Here is a 24901-nt window from a genome sequence, read left to right on the forward strand (position 1 = left end):
TTATAATATATGTATGATTCAATATTTTTAGTAAATTATTTCAAAAATTTAAATCAAAATTATATTTTTACAAATATTTAATACATATTGCTATAGATTGTAAATTTATAATAAAATACTTTTAAAAATTTTATTATTAATTAATTACTAAATTACTGTATAATACAGTATATACTTTATAATTGTGTGTAAGTATTGCATAACTATTGGAAGTGATTGTGTGTTCAATACGTTATGCATTGTATGTAAGCAAACGTATTATGTATTGAATGACTAAATGTATGGAAAAATGGCTTTATTTTAGTTACAATTGATTGTCAAGACTTTAATTGAATATATTTAAAGTGATTGATAACAAACATACCGTTAATTACCATTAATTAGTACTCATTAGCCTTAATATTATCAATCAGTTAGTTATGTTATGAAGTGTTGTATCAAATGATGTCCAGACGTGTTGTCGGAGTAATTGTGAGAAGTGGTCGAAAACAATCCAACAATTTTCTGGTATATAATAAATGATGACTTACTTGATATACCATTGATTGATAATTTTATAATCGATTACTAGATGTACGGCATATCAGAGCCGACTGTATATCACGCTTTGGTCGTCATATTCCTCGAGTTCTTCGCCTGGGGTTTGCTTACCACTCCTATGATAACTGTATGACAATAATGAACACTTGATTATCAATTGATATGATATGTAATAAATTGTATTATCTTTGAACAGGTGTTAAATGAGACGTTTCCGAGCCATACATTTCTTATGAATGGATTGATTGTTGGGATCAAAGTTAGTATGAATACAAGTTATGATCACAAGAGTAGTAATATGTGACCAATTGATGACAATAGGGTTTCTTATCATTCCTGTCGGCGCCATTGATCGGTGCATTATCTGACCTCTGGGGCCGTAAATTTTTTCTTTTACTCACCGTATTCTTCACGTGTTCTCCGATACCACTCATGTATTTGAATACATGGTTTGATAAATAACAATATCTTATATTAATAAATATCATAATATAATATTGATATCATTTTAGGTGGTATTTCGCGATGATATCTCTTTCAGGTGTGTTTGCCGTTACATTTTCAGTGGTGTTCGCCTATGTGGCTGACGTGACCACAGAGCACGACAGGAGTTCGGCTTATGGACTCGTTTCGGCCACATTTGCCGCCAGTCTAGTCACGTCCCCAGCATTGGGTGCATATCTGAGTGCTCTTTACGGCGACAGTCTAGTCATATTGATAGCGACATTAATAGCTGTTTTAGATGTTTTATTTATATTATTTTTCGTACCCGAATCATTGCCCGAAAAATTAAGATTAAAATCGATCTCATTGTGGGAAACGGCTGATCCATTTGTCTCACTTCGTAAAGTAGGCAAAGACAAGACAATTTTGATGCTATGTTTAGCCGTTTTTCTGTCATATTTGCCAGAAGCGGGTCAGTACTCATGTTTTTTTGTATACTTGAGACTTGTCATGGGTTTCAGTGCTGAAGATGTGGCACTTTTTATTGCTGTCGTCGGTCTACTATCAGTCATAGCCCAGGTATTAACTATTATTTAAATTATGTTTATATCTATAACTTAATATATTTGAAAAATATTTGCAATTAGACGGCAATGTTATCTATGTTTATGCGAACCTTCGGCAGTAAAAACACGATAATGTTTGGACTATTGTTAGAAATGCTTCAACTAATGTGGTATGGATTTGGCTCTCAAACTTGGATGATGTGGACGGCCGGTATTGTTGCCGCATTGGCCTCTATAAGTATTTATTATAAGTTTTTAACTTAATTTATATGATTATTATATACAATTATTTCTAATGATAGCTTATCCAAGTATAAGTGCCTATTCATCAATGGGCGCCGATGCCGATAAACAAGGCTTAGTTCAGGGACTCATTACAGGAATTAGAGGATTATGTAATGGTTTGGGTCCAGCAGTTTATGGATTTGTGTTTAATTTATTTAATGTTGATTTAACACACAATGTGCCTGTTATGGGTCAATACCCGGGTGGAGGCGAGAGGGGGGCTCTAGTGATGAACGAGCGAATGATGAATTCAAGCATTCATACTATAAATATGTCGGACAACCTCCTGATTCCGGGCCCACCCTTTGTTTTTGGAGCCTTTTTAGTGTTTCTGGCAATTCTTGTGACTGCTATAGGAATTCCAGAACTAATTCAATATCCTTCTCAACATAATTGTGAAAGTAATCAATATAACAGCTCCGGTAGGCAAAGCTCTAAGTACTTCTACACTTCAATGCAATATCAACGTAACGACAATCAATGCGTTGGGACCAATGTTATTGATAGTAAAAGTAGTCCATTAGGAAGTGCTGATGAAGATAATATCAATCATTGTACTCATTCTCTTACATCTATAGCTAGTCCTCTGAGGAAAAGTGAAAATAAGAGATATGAGATGCATAAAAGGGGACCAATTAATAGTGAATTACAGCTGCCATTAATGCAAGACTTGGATCCGTTATAAGTGAAAGTTCTGTGATCTCTGTAAAACTTGTTGTCTTATGTTTTGTATTAGTAATTTCAAATTGTTGTCATATTATGTATAATATTTTTGTTTTACCACTCATTCCTATAATAAATTTTATAATTATTGTATAAATTCTATAAATAATTTAGAAAATTAATATTTTATCGAATTTAAAATAATTAAGACATGTTTTTCATTAAACTAATTTATTTTATAATTAATAAATTTAAAATATTTAAAATTCTTGTTGAAATGTTATTTAAATTATGGCTTTTTAAAATTTATTGAAATAAGAGAAACAATAAAAAACTTCTAAATCAAAATACACTTATCTTTACATTAACTTCAAATAAATTTAGTAATATTTATTACCGGTAATCTTTTTTTTTTATTTCGTAAATTTTATATATTTATAATAATTTAAACTATATTTATAGTTTAATACTGTATATAGTACAGCATATAATTTGTACAATAATACTGTATAAAATGTGGTGATATTATTTACAAAACATTTGAAAAAATTAATAAAATGTTATTAAAGATAAATTTGATTTATTTTTATATTAAATTCTGTTTAATATAAAGTCCGTATTTATACTTCGGTACAAAAACTTAATACTAAATGTATAATCAATTTGATAACTAACTCGTAATTTCATTTACAGATCACATAATTACATATTAATATTATGATTAGTGCTGTAAAATTCACATGAATTTATTTTTAAGCTGAATATTCAAATGAAAATTCAGATAAGTTATTGAATTTATAATTTTATAGGTTTAATAAATTTGATAAAATAAATTAAATTATATACAAGTTGTACTATCTATCTTTTATGTTAAATTTAAGATAAACACAAATAATTTAGTAATTAAAACAATAGTTTTAACATTTGACAATTGAATTGTTATTAATTGTTGTTAAACTGGACTTTAATGGAAATCAGATAATAAGTTGTAGTAATACTCAGTATAAATATAATAAATTCAATTCAATAGTTAAGGTCCTTAAAAATTACTTATATTTATTTTATTAAACAACATTTTACAATTAATTTGTTTTTAAATTGAGATCAAATTTAATTAAATACATACTGTTAACAAAATTCAATACAGTATATCATATGTATATAAATTTACAGTACTGTTTGTAAGTGATTTTAAAATATTTTAAAAATTGACTCTAAAGTACAGTAAATTTACAGTACTATACACTAGTGTATAATACACTGTATACTATACAGTGGCTGACAAATAGCTATAATAGCTATTAAATAATTGACTTATTTTTGAAGTCATTCAACACAATACAGTATTTTTTAAAAATTCAGTCACTTATAAAATATCTTTAATACATAAATAGATATAAATATTTTACTGTAATTTCAATCTATAGTTAATGCTGTATTAATGTAATGAATTTAAATGAGTGTATAAAGCGATTTAACAATAATTGTTGTGAGTTTTGCCTACATTTTTATACACTATTATTGTTTATATTCAAAAGCAATAGTCAAATATTGTAATATTTATTTATAAATACTTTATTTGCTATTTTAATTAATTTTATAGTAAATATTAATATTGTTTATAAACTTGAAATATTTATTAAAAATCCTATTATTCTAATAGTAATTCTGTAGTATTTAATTAAATTAATTGTAATAAATTGGTATATATTTTATAATATATTATAAAATATAAATAAAATATAAAAATAAAATTTATAAAATATATACAAATTTACAATAATAACCGAATAAATAAATTAATTAATAAAACGTGTTATTCATGTGATTATAATTAATGTATAATTAAGTGATGAAAGCATTGATATGTTGACCAATCAATACATTGTCTGTTATTTTTTACATCAATTGCTGTAAACATTATTTAATTATTATTTGAATGGTATGTATTCATAGATTTTATTATAACATTAATTTTTAAAATATAATAAACTTATTAATTAATAATTTAAATATCAATTAAAGGCGTTATTTACGGTTCAATTGGTCTTTACATTAATTTTCTTAAGTGTCTTAAATCGTCTGTCAGTTCACTATTCAATTGGTCGATGGCTTCTCTCTAAAGGGTATTCATCCAAATAATGGCAGTAATTATGAATAAATGAATTTATCATTTTATTATTTGTTTAACAGTTTGATCCGATACTTACCCCCAACTGACGATCAATTGAGACAATTATTAGGTTTATCTAAAAGTTCGGTCAAAACAAAGAACCGAAAGGATAATAAAGAACAGCAGAAATCTAATACATTTACAGTACCACGAGATATATCACTTGAATTGGTGTCAAAACCTGTGGATCTGTTGGATGTGATTCAATTGCCATATTATGCTGAAGTCCAATGGCTTTTTGACTTCAGTGCCTATGCAGTAGTTGTCTATATATTGACTGAGTTTTACTATTTTTTAGTCCCAAATAGTAATGAATATAATTTAAGTCTCATTTGGTGTTCATTTGTTGTGGCATTCAGTTTGTATGATTTTATCATTTTGTTTATTATCTTAATTTATATAACTTATGGTACAATATATTTGATAATTTAGAAAAGTTTTGCTGTCAATCACTGGTCTTTACTTCCGAGGCGGTGATGAAGCCATTGGCGAGCGTTCGGTGACAATAGTGTCGGCCTCATTGTTCTTCTTGAGCGCAATGATTGTCTTAATAGCTGACGAAAACTTTTTAGAGTTTGGTTTAGTTCCGGCATACAAGAGCTTCAACGAGAGTGCCTTCAAGTTGTTAGAGACGCATAACATTAGCGATAGCACCGGTAGTGGTGGTGGTGCCGGTCCGACATCTTTTCTAATAATAAAGTTTTGTTTAGCCATTTGGTGCGCTTTTGTCGGCGCCTTCTTTACATTTCCCGGCTTTCGTTTGGCACGAATGCATTTCGATGCCATAAAATATGCTCAAAACGATCACTTTTCACTGTATGTCCTATAATTAAAATGTCTTCATATAATTTGATTGATTAAATCAATAATTTTATTTTAGGCTTTTATTAAATGTGAGTTTTATATCTCCGCTTTTCATTATCTTATTGTGGATTAAACCAATAGCCAGAGATTATTTGACAATCAGAAGTTGGTCCAGAGGCACAATGTATGACAATTGAATGTATTTTATTAACATAAATATAAACTATTATTTTACAATCAGAATGAGTGCCGACAGCTTTGAGACGACAAGAATTCTTATAATAGTCGTTGTAATTGCTCTCAGACTTTGTCTTATCAAACGATATCTACAGTCATATCTCAATATTGCACCACAAAAGTTGACAATTATGAAGAAAGAGAGGGGACGTATCACTAATGTTGATCTTCAGAGAATGGTTTTAATGCATTGAATATTTGTTTAAAATTAATTTTATATTAAATTATTTAATATAATTTACAGATCGCTCGTGTATTTCACTATTTGTGTGTCGTTACACTTCAATATATTTCTCCGCTATTTATTTGTCTTTTTATGGTACTAATGATGAAGACATTAGGCAACTATTCATGGAGTAGTTATTTATTGCCAATTATACAAATGGATGAAATACCAGTTAATTTAGATGAAACAACTGGTCCTCAATTGACATTAGCGTTATTAAGGAATGTTTTTAATCCCATTGTATTGCGAGGACTCATGGGTTTTATGGTTTGGTGGCTGTGCTCCGTATGGTTTGTCACCTCATCTATAGGTTTATTATACCACTCATATTTCTTGTGATATTTACAGTAAAAATAGATTTGTTATATTTAGAGAAATCAGTAGTAAAATTGAAACCCAATTAATCATATTTATACATTTTATACAGTATTTTAGAATCATTTAGTTTAGTTAATATAATTTATTTAAACTGTTTATTATAAATATTAGTAATAAAATGGAAATAATATAAAACCCAAAATTAATCGATTTATTAATGACTTTCGCCTTTCTTTCCGGCGATTCTCTTGAAGTCATTCATATTAGTGGCCGAAACGGGAGATCCGATGATAGACAGGTAATCGATGCGAGAAATTTCAGTATTTGATTGGTTATTCTCGACAAATATCTGAAAAATGAATCAAATTTAATAATAAATAATATACCGGTAAGTGTTAAATACAAACCAATAAGTTCTGGACGTTTTGAAACTTAACGTAACGTAAAGATATAGGTATTCCTTTAGTCAGGTCTTGTTCATTGAATTCCAGTTTCTGAATCGATTCCATTGAATTACATTCATCGAAGTCCAGAGTTTTGTGAGTATTTATAAATAGTTTCATATTTTTAGGTCCGTTCTCTTTGGGCGCTAATATCTTCAATGAATGCAGTTTTAATGGTTGATTAAATGCCAGATTTATTATCAGTTGTTCATCACAATCGGACTCTAAGTATGTATTAGAACCACTGGTTAGACATCCAGACAATGGGTGTTCATCCGATTCATTGAGACATTCAGAGCCAGTCTTATTAATGAATGTATTGAGTTCTATATGACCGGCAACTCCGCTATCAGACTGTCCACTGCCTTCTCCATCAGTCAAACCAACTAATTCTCTAACTTTATTCTCCAAAGACGTCGGATCTGCGCCTCTGATTCGGGTCAACACAACTCGGTTTTTAATAAAAACAAAGGTCGGCATCGCTTCCACACTATAGCTATGGGCAGTCTCTGAATATGATTAAGAAATACAACATCGATGGTCAATACAATTGTCTCATTTATGGTCGTTGTTTTAGACGTGTGTCACATACCGGGGCACTGCTCGACATCCACTTTAAGGAACACACCATTCGAGTAGGTATTACTCAATCTCTCGAATACCGGTGCAATTCGCTGACACGGACCACACCTTTCACCACAATTACAGACAAAACAACGGATCAGTTAACAATCATTTGTTATATTATATCAATTAATTGATTCAATTGAATACATGACATACCAACTGGCGGTGAAATCAATGACCAAAACATGATTTGCCGAACTCGAGGCCAATTCTTGTTGGAAGTGATCGTCATCTCTGACCACAATTACTGTCATATCTTCACTGTTATTATGTTTAAGAAATGATAGAAAAAATTGTCACTTAATTTGATACCAAAAATGCTAACTAATTGCCGACAAATCATAAAAACAATAAATTACATAACAGTTAATGACTTATACTTTATATACATTTTGTATGTAATTATCAATAAAAGGGGTCTATATGTGAGTCATTGTATTTGTGAACATAATATTGTATATAAAATATGTTAAATATTAATAAAAACATGACTTCAATATAATAGAGTCTATTAAATCTATTAAATAGACGCTTAGATTTCTCTATAAATGTATAATATATTTGTTTTAGCGCCTGAAAGATGACTTTTTTCTATAACTATCACAATCTTTGGCAGTAATACTGTATAAAAATCTATACTACTATATAATATATACTATATATTATACTATATAATTCTATAATGTACTGTATATAATTTGTTCAATGTTTGTGCAAATTTGTGTGACGCAAACAATTACTTTTGATGTGTCGCGCGATTATTAATAATTTTAATTTATTAAATAAAAAATAAATAAAATATACTTTTTATAATACACTGTATATTATATATAGCGCGTGAAAGCATTGTTTAGTAAAGAGATAGATTGAGAGAGAGAGAGAGAGAGAGAGAGAGAGAGAGAGAGAGAGAGAGAGAGAGAGAGAGAGAGTATTGTTGCACGTGTTAGCTATTGATACACGTTTTATTACTTGGATCTAACTAGTATCCAAACAAATTAATACTGTATTAATAATTCAAGTTTTTTTTATTTTGTCAAAAATCATTGATAAGATTTTTAAATATACAGATATATTATAAGTTACAGTTAATAAATGTTTTATTACAAATATTTTTTATTTACATATTTACATATTACTTATATATATATTTATAATGTATGTTTTATCTATTTTTAAAAATGAAGAGAGAGAGAAAGAAAGAGAGAGAGAGAGAGAGAGAGAGAGAGAGAGAGAGAGAGAGAGTGAGAGAGAGTGAGAGAGAGTGAGTGAGAGAGAGAGAAAGAAAGAGAAAAAAGAGAGAGAATATTGACATCAATTTGTTAAAGTGTTTAGACATTAAGTTAATTGAATTGTTGTAAAACATGTGCATTATATACATACTGTATATACAATAGTTTTAATGTTTGGGACAATGACTTACCTGTAATAGACTGACTCAAAGTTTAAGTAACTTTTACAGACAAACATTGCTTTAAATAATTAGTGATATACGTGTCCAACATTGATATACAATAGTACCGGTGCTTATTGATAGTCAACACTCTTATAAGTTAATCAATTTTGTCTTCTGATTGCAACTTTAAAAAGCACTGTTATTATGGCTTAATTATTAGGTATTATTATTTTATTTCATATGTTATTTTTTATAGTATATGATATTTATATATTATAACTTATAAATTTATAAGTTATTATAACCGTTTGTTAATAAAACAGACAAAAAGTATATTCTGAATTAAAAAAATACAAAATAACTAAATTTCAATTTCCTAGTGATTATATTTTTTAAGACATAATATTTATTTTTAAAATTTATATTCAATTTGTTATTTAAGACATAAATTTTTTTTATAAAAGAATTAGAATTTTGAACTAAATTTAAATTATAATTTCAATACAAAGTGATGTCTTATCATATGATACACTCTAACGTCACATATAATACAGTATAATAAGACTCAGTTTTTTCTGTTAAATTAAAAAAATAATAATAATAATAACCAAACAATATGTCCAAACAATCGAAAATTTGTTTTATCTTTTGTTATGAGAATTACATCAAAATCATACTTATAATATCATTAAGTTATAAAAGATCATTATAAGTGTTTTTTTGCGAAATAAATAAATTACAAAACACAAATAGAGTAGTATATCAAATATTTTGAAGCCCTTATGTAAATTGAAAAGTTTTAACATGGGTTAGTTTACATTAAATTGATTTAGATTTAAGTATAACATTATATTGCATTATAATATAAAAATTTACTTTTATTTATTTAAAGTAATTATAATATTAATACGTTATTTAAAATGTTAAATACAGTTTAATTTAAGATATTTAATGTTTTATCAGTTTTTATAACATAAATATAACTGTTTTGGTCTGTTGTCTGTATATTCAATATAAAAATAATATTATTAATTTAATAAAATACAATATTTTATTTTAATTATAATTTCAATTGTGGGGGTATTTTATTTAGTATTTGAAGAGTGATTTTAAATATTTTATGAAAAATAAGTATCATATGAATTATATGACCTTATAATTGCTATTTTTATACATTATTTAATATTACTTTGCATAAAACTACATTGCAAAATAGTTAAAGTAATATCATTGATTAAATTTTGAAAAATTTAATGTTATTAATGGCTATTATTTGTCTTATAATTTAATTAAAAATATCCTTTGTACTTTTTGTATAATTAAACAATTACTTGTTCCCAATTTTGACTCAACCATTATAATAACAAAAACTGTTTTAACTTTTATAAATTTACATAATTAATTATTACATATATTTTATTTTTATTTAAAATAATAATAATACAGCAAAAAAACGTGCCAATAAAATAATATAGAAATTCAATTATTTGATTATAGGAAAGGTGTGATAATTGGTGATCCACTGAATTACAGCATATTTTATATGTTAAATATGTTTGCCTTCAGATACCCAATCATAGGCAATGCCTTATAATTGTTTGGGTGTTAAAAAAAGTTAGCCTTAAATGAATTACTAGTTTTACTATAAAATTTAGTTCATTCATAGCGTGCAAAACATCGCTAAATATATTTAAGGCTTTTTCATGGATTAACCAAAAAAGCAATTTTAGAAAAACGCAAAATACTTGATGTGATAAATGTGTGATAAATATGATAACTGTTTATATATTGAACTTTAATTTATACATTTTTTCCTCAACTGTGTTATAAACTTTGAAAATGTTGGATAAAATTATTATTTGTTTAATATTTTGTGTAAATTATATAATAAACCAATCACTAAATCCACAAATCCTAACATTAAATGCAGGTAAGCATTAAAAAATTTATAAAAAATGATTAATTGTCTCATAAAATTTGTAACTTTATTTGTAATTTGACAAAATATAATGTATAAAAAAAGAGGAAATTGATTTGATTGATGGCAACATTACCGCACGCGCACCATATCCAGAGCTAAACATCAAAATTAGACGAAACGGACAGTTTGTCGATACGGCACTTAATGTACAACCGGGAACTCCTCTGGAAATTATTATATATTTAGATGAAGAGTCTCGTCATGTTTACGGACTTTTGGTCAGTTTCCTTAAGGTTACGGCAATTACACCTAATAATGTCACTCAGGAAGAAGTTATTATACTTAATGGGTTAGACAGCAATGATTTGATAGCATTGATAGCAAAATGATATTGTATTAAATTCTCGTTTTTGTCAATCACTTTAGCTGTTCAATAGATCCATATATTTTTGGTAATTTTGAGACTCTTGATGGCGGAGATTCAGTTTCGGCTAAATTCAGAGCATTTAAATTTCCTGAATCTAATTATGTCAAGTTTGTCGGTACTGTTAATGTTTGCCTTAATCAATGCAAAGCTGTAAGTGCTTTAAGTACAGTATTAAGCTTTATATGAATATTTAAGAATAGAAATGTTAACCTTAGATAATATAATTAATTAATATTATATTTAATTATAATAAACAATATAAATATAGGTTACGTGTGGTAACGGTCAGTGGGGTTTAGGTAGAAGACGTCGATCAGTCGGTTCGGATCCCAATAAAGTAATGGAAGCAGAATTCTCTACAATTCTTACCGTTAAATCCTCGCCATATAATTGGCAATTCATTAACATTAAGAAAAACACGATGTTTTCAAATACTTGATTTTAATTAAATTTTTAATTAACTAAATAATGAAACTATATATTAAAATGTTTTATTCATATTTTTAAATATATTTCTATTACCTTAAAGGATTAAAACTAAATATTTAACAAATATAGTAATTATCAAAAAAATTCTAAAAATAATTTATTATTCATTTAAATAAATTTTCATTGATTTATAACCAACAATTACAAAATGTATTTTAATGCTTAAAACTATATATTTAATCAATATTATAATATACTGAAAAAATTGTATATTCATTTCATATTTAATTATAATAAAATTTTTATAAACTTTATTATGTACTTTAATATTTAGTACATTTATAATATGTATGAATAATATTAAAAATATTGTAATTTTATTTTTAGAAATAAACCTAAAGAATCTACTAATTTATTAAATTTTTTGAAAAATAATTAAAATTTATGTAAATTATAACATAAATCTTATGAATATTGTTTAATAAATACTATATTGAAATAATATTTTATAATCAAATTTAAATAACTTTATTTTAATTCATAGATAATTTGGAAAATAGATTTACAGAAAAAACAAACATCTTAAAAATTATTTATATTTTTTATCAAATAAATTTTTTAACAATTAATGAATACATAGTAATAGCAATAAGATTTAATAAATGTAATAAATAATAATAATAATTGATAATAATTAATAATAATTAATAATAATTAATAATAATTAATAATAATTAATAATAATTAATAATAATTAATAATAATTAATAATAATTAATAATAATTAATAATAATTAATAATAATTAATAATAATTAATAATAATTAATAATAATTAATAATTAATGACAAATTTCTTAGGCATCAATATTAGTGATTTCAATGAAATTTCAATAAATTTAAAAGTAAAATATAATGAGTAATAACAACAATAATGTAATATTTTACTTTTTTACTTTACAATAATTATGATTGAAATAATAAGTGAAATTTAAATTAAAAATACATAAATAATTGAATAATATATATAAAATATATATATATATATCGTTGAGCACAACAAAGTGGTCAAGAAGTGGTTCAAAGAAATGTACTAAAAAAATCTTAATAAGAATATTCTTAGACAAAATCAGAATCATTTCAATTACAATACACGAGTAATGTTAATAAATGTCATAATTTTAATGATAATATAAAAAATTTTTATACGTATATATATATATTATAAATAATAGTTAGTTTTGTGAGTATCCCTATTTAATACAATATGTTTTCACAACTAAAGTAATCATTTTTAAAAGCATTTTATTTATATATTTAGTAATTATTAAAACTAAATATCTAAAAACTCTTAAATGATTAAAGTAAATGTTGACTAATTTAATGTAATGTATTTATGTAAATATTGTATATTTTAATTTTTAATTAATTTTTATCTTAGAAAACATCAGTAAATGAAATTAAAGGGATACTAAAAACTACAATTATTATAATAATGGACTCAAAGCTAAAAAATACCGGTAATTAATTTTATCAATAAATTTGTATATTTTTTATTGAGATTACTTTAAAGTTAAACAAATATAAATATAACTCTTCTCTTATTTCAAATCACTTTCATTATTACAATATCTTTCACATTCATATAAACTCTTAATTTTTATAAAAATCTAATCATTTATATTAATAAAAGTTATTTATATTTATATATATATATATATTTATTATATTTCCATATGTATGTAATTTTAAAATAATTTATTATAAAGGTAGAGAGTAAATTCATTCAGAGCATTTAATTATATAATGAAAATAAATTTAAAAATTATTTCAAAACGTAACAAACGATAAGTTATCGTAATAAAAGTTATGTCTAAATATATATCATTTACCCAAAATTCGGTGTTTATAGTATAACAATAACTTATTTACGATAATAAAAACTGTTAATACAATATGAGATGACTATTGAAATAAATCATTAAAAATCAAACGTGCATTATATAAGATAATAAACTCATATTATAAAAAATATCAACAATAAGTGCCGGTATGTATCAAATGCAATCAATATTAAAGTAATAATATAAGAGTTATAGCAACAATTTTGGGTAAATTCATGTAAATATGATTAAAATCAAAACAATAATCATAATTATAAATAAATCGTCAACATGTAAATTAAATTTAAATTATCAATAATTTCATCATTAAACAGTATAAGTGGTTAAAAGCTGCTGAAAATTAAGCATAAAAATAGATCTGATTATTATGACATTGAACTGCACGGAATACGTGGTGAACCCATTTGGGTGAGCACGCGGTCCAACCATTGTAACGGACCGTTTAAATGTAGTTCAATCCAACAGGGAGTGGATGTAACCGTTTGGCGCCTATATTCGGCTCCCCAACCCTTAACAAAGCTCATTCTTATTGTACACATTCGGGTCAATTGATAGACCGCTTCGAAGCCCTGACTCACCGATTGTGCCAACAGTGCAGCAAACTCTTGATTGTTAAATATTTTAAGATTGCAGCCTAAGAACAGATAATCAATAATAATAATAATAATAATAATAATATATTTTATAATTAGTTATTATTGTCAAACCTGGAGGTATTTTGCAGACCGTTGCCGGATGCCATCCATATCTTTGGTTACAATTAGGGCTCTGAACAAAAATACTGCTATCACTTAAACATTCAGCAAACACTTCACCTCCAATGTAATAAAGTCTAACTCCTCGACCTAAATATATATTAATCAAACAATATGTTAATTCTTAATATTTTTTAAATATTTTTAATACCGATATGTCTTCGCGTTTGTTCAACGATTGCGTTTCTGTTGACATTAGAGAGTAAACCCAAACAAAAACGTTCAGAACTCGAGGGATCAGTAAATCCATCGACAGTGAGTGAGGGTTGGGAGGCGTGAAATATTTCACCGACGCGTGTATTTAATTCATAATATGATATTGAGCACCAAAATGCCGGTTCTGTATATGTCACCGGTTGAACATCCAATGGTGGCGATGGTGAGGGTATAATTGATGTGTCTATACGTCAAACATTAACCATAATTATATAATTGCTATTACAATATATTCAATCAATACCCATAGTGTCAGTGCCATTGAGATCCTGATTGTCACCGTCTTCGCTCATATACCCGGGCGGTGGGGTCTCTATACAAATGTTATAAATAAATATTTCAATTAACAATTTTTTATAATAAAATAATAATGTTAAAATTCGTATTTAAATAATTTATACTTATTTTTAAAGACTATTATATTGTTTTATTAATTTATTGTCTATTATTGTAGTTGTTTGCTATCATATGTCGAGAACAACACATATTATGCAATATATGTTCAATATTTATATTTGATTCCTATAATTAACACCTCATTAATAATTATTAATTAAAATCTTTTAATTAAAAACCAATATTTAATAATATATTTTATAAATATAGTATACTTAAAGGTAATAACTTAATAATATCTCCGTAGATATGTAGTAAAAAACAATTTGTTTCAATTTTGATTATTATATATCTGATCAACAATACATTTACGAAAAATTTAAATCCAATATCAATATTAAAAAATACATAATTTTGTAATTAGTTTTTTATGAACATATTTTTAAAATTGTTAAAAAGTCTATAACTTGTATATTTTAGCTACTTTTTTGTTAGATATACTTAGAGTTCGGGCAAATCCCTTCCCTCGTTTTATTTTCCAAAAGTTCCCAATGTTCCCTGCTCCTTGGGAATTCCCAGGAATCTATATCCTTGTACTACCACTTATTGAACTCTAAACAACAAATTTTATTATAAAATTTGAATAACAAATGTTGTATTAAACTGTATTTTGAGTTTTATGTTTAAATAGTATCACTAAATTCATTGAAATTAAATATATTTTAAATATTCTAAAAAAATTTATGCAAAAAAAGTTTTGGTATTTGTATTTTAAATTATTTTGTATTTATTATTTAAAAACAACGATTATTACTGTATAACAATAATGCAATTTCTAGTAATTATATTTTTACTAAATATTTTTAATATAGTATATATTAGTTTTAAAAATTGTATAATACAACAATCAGTACATTGTATTATAACTTTGACTGTACAGTCAAAATTCAAAACCTTGTATATTTCCAACCCTGTATTTACTGTATATACTAATAGTGTATTAATATAACCTGTAAGTAAAGTACTACAGTTTTATACAGTATTACAATATATTCAAAATAGTATTTTGTTTAATACAACTTAATTTATAACTTAAAAACTTTTTTGAAATAACATTTTAAAAATATACGTAAAATTATTAATTTAGATTATATTATATTTTTTGTATTATAAATCTAGAATTTGATGAATTAGTTATATATAAATGATATATAATATCATTAATGACTGACCTGTTAGTGGGAAAGTCTGATTTTGAAGAGCAGTTGGAAAGTCAGTATTTTCAGGAACAGAGTTGGAGTAATCGTCAAGAAGTGGCAAATCGGTACTCATATCCTGACCGCTATTTCGAGGCACAAGTATTGGTGGAAGTGTTGGCGTTTCTATCCTTTGATAGTGGTATGGGTTGACACACACTTCGTCTCTCTTAAGACTGAACGCGTACTGACACGTGTCAATTGCTTTGAGCTCGTGATGACTCGACAAGTCAGGCCATCGCCATAAGCGGCAATATATCACGTGAGGTAACCCTTTACGCTGTGACACCTGTAGCCTACCATCCAGTGATCGAGGAATAGTAACACACTTACTGGGCTGACCCGGTTGTGACAGTGCCCGCTCTAACTCTTCAACGGCTCCTTTTTGTTTCTTTAATTTCTTGACCAACGAATATACGGCTTTTTCAGCCCATTTCGCCTCTTCGTCGCCCTGTTTCCAACCTAACCATCCATACAATCAAACCATAAATTAATATTTTAATACAAATATAATTGCTTAATAAAGTCAATTGTTTAATATTTGGTCCCATTATGTAAGCAACATGTCATGTAAATAATCACAACGTTATGTAATAAAAGGGTCAAAACAACAGATAAAGGGTTAGTTGATTATCAATACAATTGACTATTTGATGAAATTTGGTCACCAATTGTATGATAAACTGTATTATAATCACTCAATTGATTAAACATCGATACCATTGATGACATATTGTATGTCTTAGTGACCAATCATTAGTCATATGCATGTGATATACATTTGCGACCAATTGTTATACAGTATGTCATCAAATCATATAAAACAATGTCAATCAATGTTGTCATCGATGGTCAATACAAACCTAATAATTTCTTGACTATGGGTGACGTTATACTAAACAATGAGTTAATTGTTGACATCTCATTGATTAACAATTGGATCAAAACAAGTGATAACTCTTTGACACAAACAAAACGACAGACATTTTACACAAAACCCTTTGAAAGACTTTCTCCACAAATAATGTATACTTTAAGTGAAGGAATTGATGACAATATAAGACTACAGTATTGAGAGTCTCATAGACTCTGTTACTATGCGTACAGATATTACACATATTATACATTCAATTGCATTCATATTAATACAAACTAGTGATCATTCATTCAATGATCACGTATTGTACTGTAATGTTGAACACAATATTCAAACAATTATATAATACTGTATAATGTAATACTCTATTATATAACTATTAAAATACCATATTTTAATAAAGTTTATTAAATTGTCGATTAGATATAATTAGATTGAATTTAATTAATATATTGTAATTTTATAATAACATTAATTTTCCGACTTGTTTTCAATTATAAATTTACTATTATTCCATATTTTAATTTAAAAGTTAAAAATTATTCTAAAATAATTGACAGTTTATTGCTTATAATTGCTCTCTCTCTCTCTCTCTCTCTCTCTCTCTCTCTCTCTATTTATTTATTTATTTATAATATATAATGTATTATAAACAGTATATTATTTATTTATCTGTTATATAATAAATTAAGATTAATAATTATTAATAATCGTGTGACACATTAAAAGTAATTGTTTGCTTTACGAAAATATATACAAAAATTTCCAAATTATATATTAGTAAGTATAGGTAGATATACTTTTTTATTGCTTATTATTATGACTTTTAACTATTAATGACTTAAACTCTTTCTTCTATTGTTTTGTTGGTTTAACAGTTAGTTTAAAATAAAACATGAGATCTTGTAAAACCAATATCTTGTTATACAAGACTACTTTAAACAGACCCTTATAATGCATAAATGTATTAATACTGTAAATACATGTAAATTATTTGATAAATCATATTATACTTCAAAGGAAATGAGTACAACCAGAGCTTGAGATGGTTATACATATAAGTTATATTGTATTATAATTTACATACAATTACATACATTTAATAAAGTTAAATATAATTTATACTGTATTACAATTAGGGTTCGAGTTTCTCTATTTTTCATGCTTTCTGGGAATTCCCATGAAATCTATTCCATCCCTTGGAAAGTTGCCTGAACTCTAATTTCAATACAGGAGTACTACTGTATATGTAAGATGTATGCCATCAATGCAATGGTAACATATTATTGTATGTTTTTATGAACACTAGAATATAATATACAGTATATGTTATAATCAATTAAATGAACTACAATTCAATTTTCATTAAATTTTTACTTAAAATCCAATTCCAAATCAATTTCACATTTACTTTGTTCGCTTAATTTACATTTACATAATGTATTTCATTTATATAAATTATTTTTACTATTTATATATAATTTAATATTTAAAAAGAATTATTTATTTACCTATTTATAAGTTATAAATTATAACATATGAATGAACTAAACAGTTTGTCGATTAATACATGTGAAAGAATAATATATGGAAATTGTATAATACATTGTATAAGTCTGACTTAAATATAATTTTCATACAATTATAAAATGTAAACTTAATAATAACTTATAAATATTGATTGACATATTTTAGGATATCTATGTACTGTATAATACTGTTATATATAATAATAGAATATATTCTACAGTAGAATATAAGTAAACAATTAACATTACTGTTAATTAAATCAAATTTACAGTATTTTAAAGTAAAATTCAAAAGTTTTTAGTGATTTAGTTAACTTTATTACACAAAACTAGTAAATTCAGTTAAAATCAATTAATAATTCTAAGTCTAACTAACAGTACTTTATTCATATACTTTAAAAGATATGAGTTTTTGTATTTCAGATATTTTCTATTCTATTAATATTTTTTTAATTATCTATCAAAATCTTAAGACAAAATTCAAAAAATTATACAAAAAACAAATCTTAACAAAATTAAATACTTTAGATAATATTTCAGCATTTGGTAAATAAAATCAAATACTGTACATAAAAATATATACTGTAGTAATAAGGATTAAAGCAGAGGTTAAGTATTAAATATTTCTATATGTACTGTACTATACTGTAGATGATATCTGACAATATCTGATTATTTTTTAAATACATATATAGTTTTTTTAAATTCACTGATTATAATAGTCTTGATATGATTTATAAAATTCAGTATAATTAGAGTTCTGACAACTTTCCAAGGGAGGGAAGTTCCCTAATAAAAGCCATATTATTTTCCCTCCCTTCATCGTAGAAAGAAAAATATATTTTATAATTTTACAATAATTAATACCAAATCTATTTTTTGCATAAAATTTTATTGAAATAATTAAAAATAAATTTGAATTAATATATTTAACAATAACACCCAAAATGCAGTCTAATACAGCATTTATCATTCAAACCTTATAATAAAATTTGTTGTTTTGGGTCCAATAGGTGGTAATACAGGAAATAGATTCCCTGAGAATTCCCAGAGAGCAGAGAACATATGGAACTTTTTGAAAATAAAACAAGGAAAGGATTTGCCCGAACCCTAAGTATAATAAGTAAATAGCATTTTAATGTTAAATAATTGATAGAAAACTTACTTTAATTGTAAACAAATTGTAATTACAAAATTAGAGTAAAAATATTGTTTCTTTAATTTTAATTTATAATAAAAATTTATTTTTTTAAGTTCATTATATTTTGCTATTTTCGTCTAAAATTAATAATTAATATAATTTTAACGTTAAGACACTATACAGTAGTTAAGACCATTTGAAAGCATTTTATTTGGTTTTCTAATTATTAATACATTTGTCTACACTCTTACTCTGCCATACAATACAATCGCATTTAAGATTTTAATTTAACACAAATGTATGTAATTGTTATATAGTGAACATGTTTTGAATAGTTTATTACAATTATTACAATATATTAGTAGTGTCTGTCTGTCTGTATTGTCTGTATTGTCTGTTAATTATAGAGTCAAATATTATTAATAAATTAATATTCTATGAATATTATTAATAAACATTTAATAAATATTATTTTCAATTTAATTAAATTTAATGTCTTAAAATAAATATAAGTAATATTGTAAAAGTAAAATTATCTTTTTAAATATGTAAAACACTTATAGTTTTAAAATATGTAGTTATAACTTGTAATAGTAATGTTAATTTTCGTAATTAAATTTTCTATTTTGGTCAACATTATTGTAAATGACCCTGGACAACATCATTTTATGATCTCCTATTTTGACTAAACTTAAACTACATATAAAATACAATAAATTAAAAATTCTAATTTAAAAATTTTGTTTTTATTGTTATTGAACATTGGAATTAAAGTTATTAACAAAAATGTAAATTGTGTTTATTTAGTTATAACTTTTAATTCTTGCAATATTTTATAAATGTTTTTTCATAAATCTTTAGCTGAAAATATAAAACTTTTTTATATTATTTCCTGATTTTAATTTTTAATAATTTAAACAACAAAAATTAAAATAAATCAAATAATTTTGATTATCAACGTATTGCCCATCGGTTATCAAAAATATTATTTAATATAATAAAATAGTTACCAATTAGCTTTGTTTATCAATAAAAATATTTTAGATAACTATCAATAAAAATATTTTAGATAACTGAGGGAAATGCAACAAAAATTAAAATTTTATATAATAAATACATTTAATAAACTGCTTTTATTTTTTCCGAATTTTAATATAAATTATTGCCAAAATAATTAAATAATACTCATTATCACCAAAATTAAAATATTATTAAACAATTTAATTGTTTATAACTAAAATTTTTCAAAAGTAATATATATTTTTTTTTTGAATTTTAAAATTGCGTTTTTCGTAAATGACAACATCAAGTATATCTGATTTATTATTACCGTATTTCTTCGCTAACACATTCAGGTATTAAATGTGAGGAATAGGAAAACATATGTAATTTAATATCATATAAAAAGTATTGGTTATAACTAGAGCTATGTTTCTTCGGGAATTCCCGAAACTTTATTATTCATTAAATCGTCGGAATTTAATATTTATAGAAATGTGGCGACATTTTGAATGAAATTATCGGTTATATTATATAAGTTATAACTATAGCTATGTTTCTTCGGGAGTTAAAATGACCAAAATCGGTCGGGAAATCGGGAGTAAAAAATGGCAAAATCGGGATATAAATCGGGAAACTAAATTTTGTTTTATTCTTATAGTATTAATAATAAATAGTTTATACGTCCCAAAATCGGTTACATTTGCTAAAAATAATTTATTTTCAGTTTTTAATTGAGTAATTGATTATAAAATGCATTTATTTTTTATTTATAAACTAAACTTTGTTAGCAAACTACCATAGTAAACAAAAAAAACATTAATTAATTTATGTATTACAGTAAATATTTTTACAATACATACAAAACTACAGTCAAATTATCATTCATTGCTATTGAGTTAATATTGTATTAGATGTACTGATAATATTGTAATCAATATGTATTTAAGTGTTATGTCAATCAATATTTAGCGAATTTCGGCGAAAAACACACTTAAATAGTGTTTTTCGGCGTTTTTCGGGATTTTCTCAAAAAATACAAAAATTCGGGAAAATCGGGAAAAATAATAGGCGTTAATTTCATTCAAAATGTTGCCATATTTCTATAAATATTAAATTCCCGACGATTTAATGAATAATAAAGTTTCGGGAATTCCCGAAGAAACATAGCTCTAGTTATAACACAAAACTTTAGTACCAGTAATCAAATTACTCCCATCTCTTAAGTTTTTTGGATTTCTGTAATAATTGAAATTAATAGATCATAATTTATAATTATAATTTATAGTTTCTCTTACCCCTTGTTGTCTTCCCCCACACCATCACATTATTTACCACTTGTGATAAAAAATGTCAATTTTTACAATAATATAACGAAATTGTCGTATTTTTAAATTTTTTATTTAATGGTATATTTATTTTTATATTTTTGTTATCATTAATATCTAATATACAGTACTGTATACAGTATACTGTATATACTGTAAATACTCTTTGAATATTTTTTATTAAATTACTATCAAATGTTTACAAAAAATGATGCAAAATATTTTGGTTATAAAAAATTTACATTTATATAAAATAAATTATTATTATCTTTAATTTAAAATGTATTTTAATTATAATGCTATTTAATTAATTTAATGACTAAAAAAATAATTTTAAATTAAAGTCTTTTACTGACAAAATTTTCAATCAAATATCGATTTAATTTGTTTTTTGAATCGATTTGTTCACTCATGAGATACTTATCCGACTCCCACTTCCATAGCATGCGATTAGAAAAAGTGTAGCGAAAGTCGGCCAAACTGTCGGCAGGGAAGTCATAGACTGATGTGCCGTTTTTCATGTTAAAGTAATACAATTTATTTTGAGATCGACTCCATTTGACAATCCACGGCTGTTTCACTGTATTCACTATTAATAGTCCGTATGGTATGAAAAACCTGTCGTCACTATTGATTTCATAACAAATTCTAACTTTTTGTGCACCACTTTTACACTCTTTCATATCCATGTGTTCAAAGATTTGATGGATATGTTGCAAATCGTAGACTCGTTTCATCCTTATGGCCGCATATTCTGATTGACTCGTTTTGTGGACAGCTTTTGCAAATTTAGTGGCCATTGATATTCGTTCTTCAAAACACTTGTTCCTCACATCAGTTCCACCAATAAATAGCGGATCGATTATATGAAAGGCAGCGATCCTTTTTTGAGCCTTTCCTTCGCCTTTCAATTCTTGAACATATTCTCCATAAATCAGTGTTGACGGAGACAATTCAAATTTGGCGTCAAATTTAGTCCATTTAGAAGATGCAGATCCGTCCCAATAATAAATATGAGTGCGACCTAAACCCATGAAGAATCCACGAACACTAATGAAAGAATTGGCGCCACAGCTATTGTAATCATTTTCAGCGCTTAAAACCATACATTTGAATCCATGAATGTAATCCAATTCATTGACATTATCGGCCTCTAATATCTTAGGCTTGTAAGCAAAATAATCTTTTACTTCATTTGATTTAGACAGCAATTCTTGAAAACGAATCATAGGTTCTGATCGTAAAGGAGCCGAACGGGCTTTGACCTCAACGTCCCAATACTTAAGACATTCTTTTCGCAGTTCCGACTGACTGTAATCGAGTTGTGGATTCTCTGCAAATGCTTTAACTTTTGACAAAAACAATATTTGTCTTCTTCCTATTGAATCATTTGAATTAATTATATATTTAAGAAAAGTTTGATCTCTTTTGAGAACATCCATTGGCACCAACTCTATAATATCTTCAGTTGATTTTTCTTTTGCTAAACAATCCAAATGACAATTAACACTAAATAAATAGTGTTCGATAGCTTCGGTTCCAGACTTCTTCCACTTGCAAATGATATATCGTTCAGAATTTGCGGGTCGACTGCTGTTAGGCTTATGTATTGAAACCTTTTTGAATACTCTATACATTAAATATATTAATCCGACGCTAAATGAAGAAAACACATCAAAAAGTTTGCAAACAAAACTTCCATTAGTTCTTAGCAGAGCTAAAGAGCACAGAAATTGGCATAAATATAGTCTTTTTGATAGTATCTCCTGATTGTTCTCATCTCCCTCTACAGAGAAACCTCCGTCGGCCATAACAAAGAAGACTCCACCGTCAGAGTTGCGGAGAACAAAGTCACGAAATGCTATCAGATTTTGCGGTTCATATATATCTCCGTTTCCATTAAGACCTTTGTCGCCGTAATGTGGTTCAAATGTTTCAGGAGAACCAGCAAAGAACTCATCTAATTTGAAATCATTGGGACCTTTAAGTGTAAACCCAAATCCTTTTGCTGTCCATTTTTTTCTCCATAAGACATACTCTGAGAACCCTCCCGGACCCGAACAGATATCCGCAAAATATAACAACTCATTTGGTTTGACTAATGATTTTCCCGATTCATCTTTTGGTTGAGTAAACATATAATCAAATACTGCGTCCATATTAGCCATCTTCATGGCCGCTCTGTTAAGAAATATTCCCTTTTCTATGGTTTCAAATGGATTAGAAGTCGATCGGGCTTTTCGTAATTCTTCACCACTTAGACTATCAAAAACAGTCTTACAATTGATTATATTTCTCAATATTTCCGGATCACAAAAAAGTGTTTCGTTTTCAATACTCGTTAGCTTTGGTCCCACTTTATAAAAGGTGTCCAACTCTTTAGTGGTCGGCAATGGTTGTTGACATTCATCGATCCAATCAATGTTTTCTTCAACGGACGCAAATTCCTTTTCTTTATCTGAATTCCACTCCAATTCTGGATCTAATTTGATTTGAGTCAATGCAAATCCAAGACCACGTCTTCCCTTTTGTTTTGACTCTTGGATAACATCGACATTTCCCTGACTATCTTTACCTAATCCCTGTCCCTCTTTATAACCCATTTTACTCATCAAAAGTTTTCCGATGTTATCCTTTGATTTAATCACTGGTTTGGTTTCATTGTCATTGTTGTTCAACTTGTTATTAGTTTGTCCAAAATAGCTCTTTTTCTTCGGCGAAACTGTGTCTTCTTCATTATCTTCAGTTTTCTGACCAAAGTCTGCGTAACTCTTCCTCTTAAGTGAGTGTTTGTGAGCCATCTCTTTGGACACGACGTCAATGATCTCTCAAACAGTTATTTAAATTAAATTTGAGTCAAAATAAGATATTTGTTAATAAAGTTTTTTATATGATTTCATGGGATCTAATAATTGTGATAAATGTTTGACAATTGTATATAAAGTAATAAATTTATAATTAAAATCAATTCAATCAAATGTATGACTCGATTGCTGTTCAAAACTACAGTCATTTAATACATGTATTATTGATGTCAACAAATGTGACACAAATCACGTGACAAA

At 26.1% G+C, this 24901-nt stretch overlaps 6 protein-coding genes across 6 annotated transcripts; 3 read left to right on the forward strand and 3 right to left on the reverse strand.

The window, feature by feature from the left end:
- The first annotated feature begins 216 nt into the window (after positions 1-216).
- On the forward strand, positions 217-2626 carry LOC128960634 (hippocampus abundant transcript 1 protein-like). The gene is made up of 7 exons (XM_054306762.1): positions 217-507; positions 572-667; positions 737-799; positions 862-989; positions 1053-1563; positions 1632-1788; positions 1853-2626. Exons 1-7 carry the CDS (start codon positions 442-444, stop codon positions 2518-2520), a joined length of 1689 nt encoding a protein of 562 aa, XP_054162737.1. The 5' UTR covers positions 217-441; the 3' UTR covers positions 2521-2626.
- A 1719-nt stretch (positions 2627-4345) lies between these two features.
- On the forward strand, positions 4346-6330 carry LOC128960607 (transmembrane protein 161B-like). Its single transcript, XM_054306728.1, has 7 exons — positions 4346-4440; positions 4524-4624; positions 4692-5033; positions 5104-5487; positions 5552-5659; positions 5717-5891; positions 5957-6330. The coding sequence occupies exons 1-7, from the start codon at positions 4438-4440 to the stop codon at positions 6275-6277; spliced, it is 1434 nt and encodes a 477-aa protein (XP_054162703.1). The 5' UTR covers positions 4346-4437; the 3' UTR covers positions 6278-6330.
- An 87-nt stretch (positions 6331-6417) lies between these two features.
- On the reverse strand, positions 6418-7691 carry LOC128959498 (thioredoxin-like protein 1). The gene is made up of 4 exons (XM_054305457.1): positions 7483-7691; positions 7292-7389; positions 6664-7208; positions 6418-6605 (listed from the first exon to the last, which is right to left on the reverse strand). Exons 1-4 carry the CDS (start codon positions 7578-7580, stop codon positions 6471-6473), a joined length of 876 nt encoding a protein of 291 aa, XP_054161432.1. The 5' UTR covers positions 7581-7691; the 3' UTR covers positions 6418-6470.
- Positions 7692-10606: 2915 nt separating this feature from the next.
- LOC128960277 (uncharacterized) lies at positions 10607-11506 on the forward strand (the record flags this gene model as incomplete). Its single annotated transcript, XM_054306349.1, has 4 exons — positions 10607-10649; positions 10743-10989; positions 11067-11217; positions 11336-11506. Coding segments are annotated over 4 exons (612 nt in total), but the record flags the coding sequence as incomplete, so codon positions are not given.
- Positions 11507-13487: 1981 nt separating this feature from the next.
- LOC128960484 (mothers against decapentaplegic homolog 3-like) lies at positions 13488-17041 on the reverse strand. The gene is made up of 6 exons (XM_054306577.1): positions 16826-17041; positions 15939-16424; positions 14615-14683; positions 14306-14554; positions 14107-14244; positions 13488-14033 (listed from the first exon to the last, which is right to left on the reverse strand). Exons 1-6 carry the CDS (start codon positions 16881-16883, stop codon positions 13765-13767), a joined length of 1269 nt encoding a protein of 422 aa, XP_054162552.1. The 5' UTR covers positions 16884-17041; the 3' UTR covers positions 13488-13764.
- Positions 17042-22174: 5133 nt separating this feature from the next.
- Positions 22175-24898, reverse strand: LOC128960278 (cap-specific mRNA (nucleoside-2'-O-)-methyltransferase 1-like). The gene has a single exon (XM_054306351.1). It carries the CDS (start codon positions 24635-24637, stop codon positions 22175-22177), a length of 2463 nt encoding a protein of 820 aa, XP_054162326.1. The 5' UTR covers positions 24638-24898.
- Between the last annotated feature and the right edge of the window lie 3 nt (positions 24899-24901).

The sequence above is a fragment of the Oppia nitens genome, unplaced genomic scaffold (assembly GCF_028296485.1).
Source record: "Oppia nitens isolate AA-2021 unplaced genomic scaffold, nextdenovo-longstitch-racon4-pilon3 scaffold4_pilon_pilon_pilon, whole genome shotgun sequence".
Taxonomy (NCBI): domain Eukaryota; kingdom Metazoa; phylum Arthropoda; class Arachnida; order Sarcoptiformes; family Oppiidae; genus Oppia; species Oppia nitens.

Excerpts from the sequence above, each read along its gene's own strand:
- LOC128960484 (XM_054306577.1), bottom strand. The coding sequence starts at position 16,883 with ATGTCAACAATTAACTCATTGTTTAGTATAACGTCACCCATAGTCAAG. Across the intron at positions 14,684-15,938 it reads TCAGACTTTCCCACTAACAG|AGACCCCACCGCCCGGGTAT; the intron begins GTCAGTCATTAA and ends ACATTTGTATAG. Across the intron at positions 14,034-14,106 it reads GGTCTGCAAAATACCTCCAG|GCTGCAATCTTAAAATATTT; the intron begins GTTTGACAATAA and ends ATCTGTTCTTAG.
- LOC128960607 (XM_054306728.1), top strand. Across the intron at positions 4,625-4,691 it reads CGATGGCTTCTCTCTAAAGG|TTTGATCCGATACTTACCCC; the intron begins GTATTCATCCAA and ends TTTGTTTAACAG. Across the intron at positions 5,660-5,716 it reads AGTTGGTCCAGAGGCACAAT|AATGAGTGCCGACAGCTTTG; the intron begins GTATGACAATTG and ends TTTTACAATCAG.
- LOC128959498 (XM_054305457.1), bottom strand. The coding sequence starts at position 7,580 with ATGACAGTAATTGTGGTCAGAGATGACGATCACTTCCAACAAGAATTG. Across the intron at positions 7,390-7,482 it reads ATTGATTTCACCGCCAGTTG|GTGTGGTCCGTGTCAGCGAA; the intron begins GTATGTCATGTA and ends TTGTGGTGAAAG. Across the intron at positions 6,606-6,663 it reads AAAACGTCCAGAACTTATTG|ATATTTGTCGAGAATAACCA; the intron begins GTTTGTATTTAA and ends TTCATTTTTCAG.
- LOC128960634 (XM_054306762.1), top strand. The coding sequence starts at position 442 with ATGATGTCCAGACGTGTTGTCGGAGTAATTGTGAGAAGTGGTCGAAAA. Across the intron at positions 668-736 it reads TTACCACTCCTATGATAACT|GTGTTAAATGAGACGTTTCC; the intron begins GTATGACAATAA and ends ATCTTTGAACAG. Across the intron at positions 1,789-1,852 it reads TGCCGCATTGGCCTCTATAA|CTTATCCAAGTATAAGTGCC; the intron begins GTATTTATTATA and ends TTCTAATGATAG.
- LOC128960278 (XM_054306351.1), bottom strand. The coding sequence starts at position 24,637 with ATGGCTCACAAACACTCACTTAAGAGGAAGAGTTACGCAGACTTTGGT.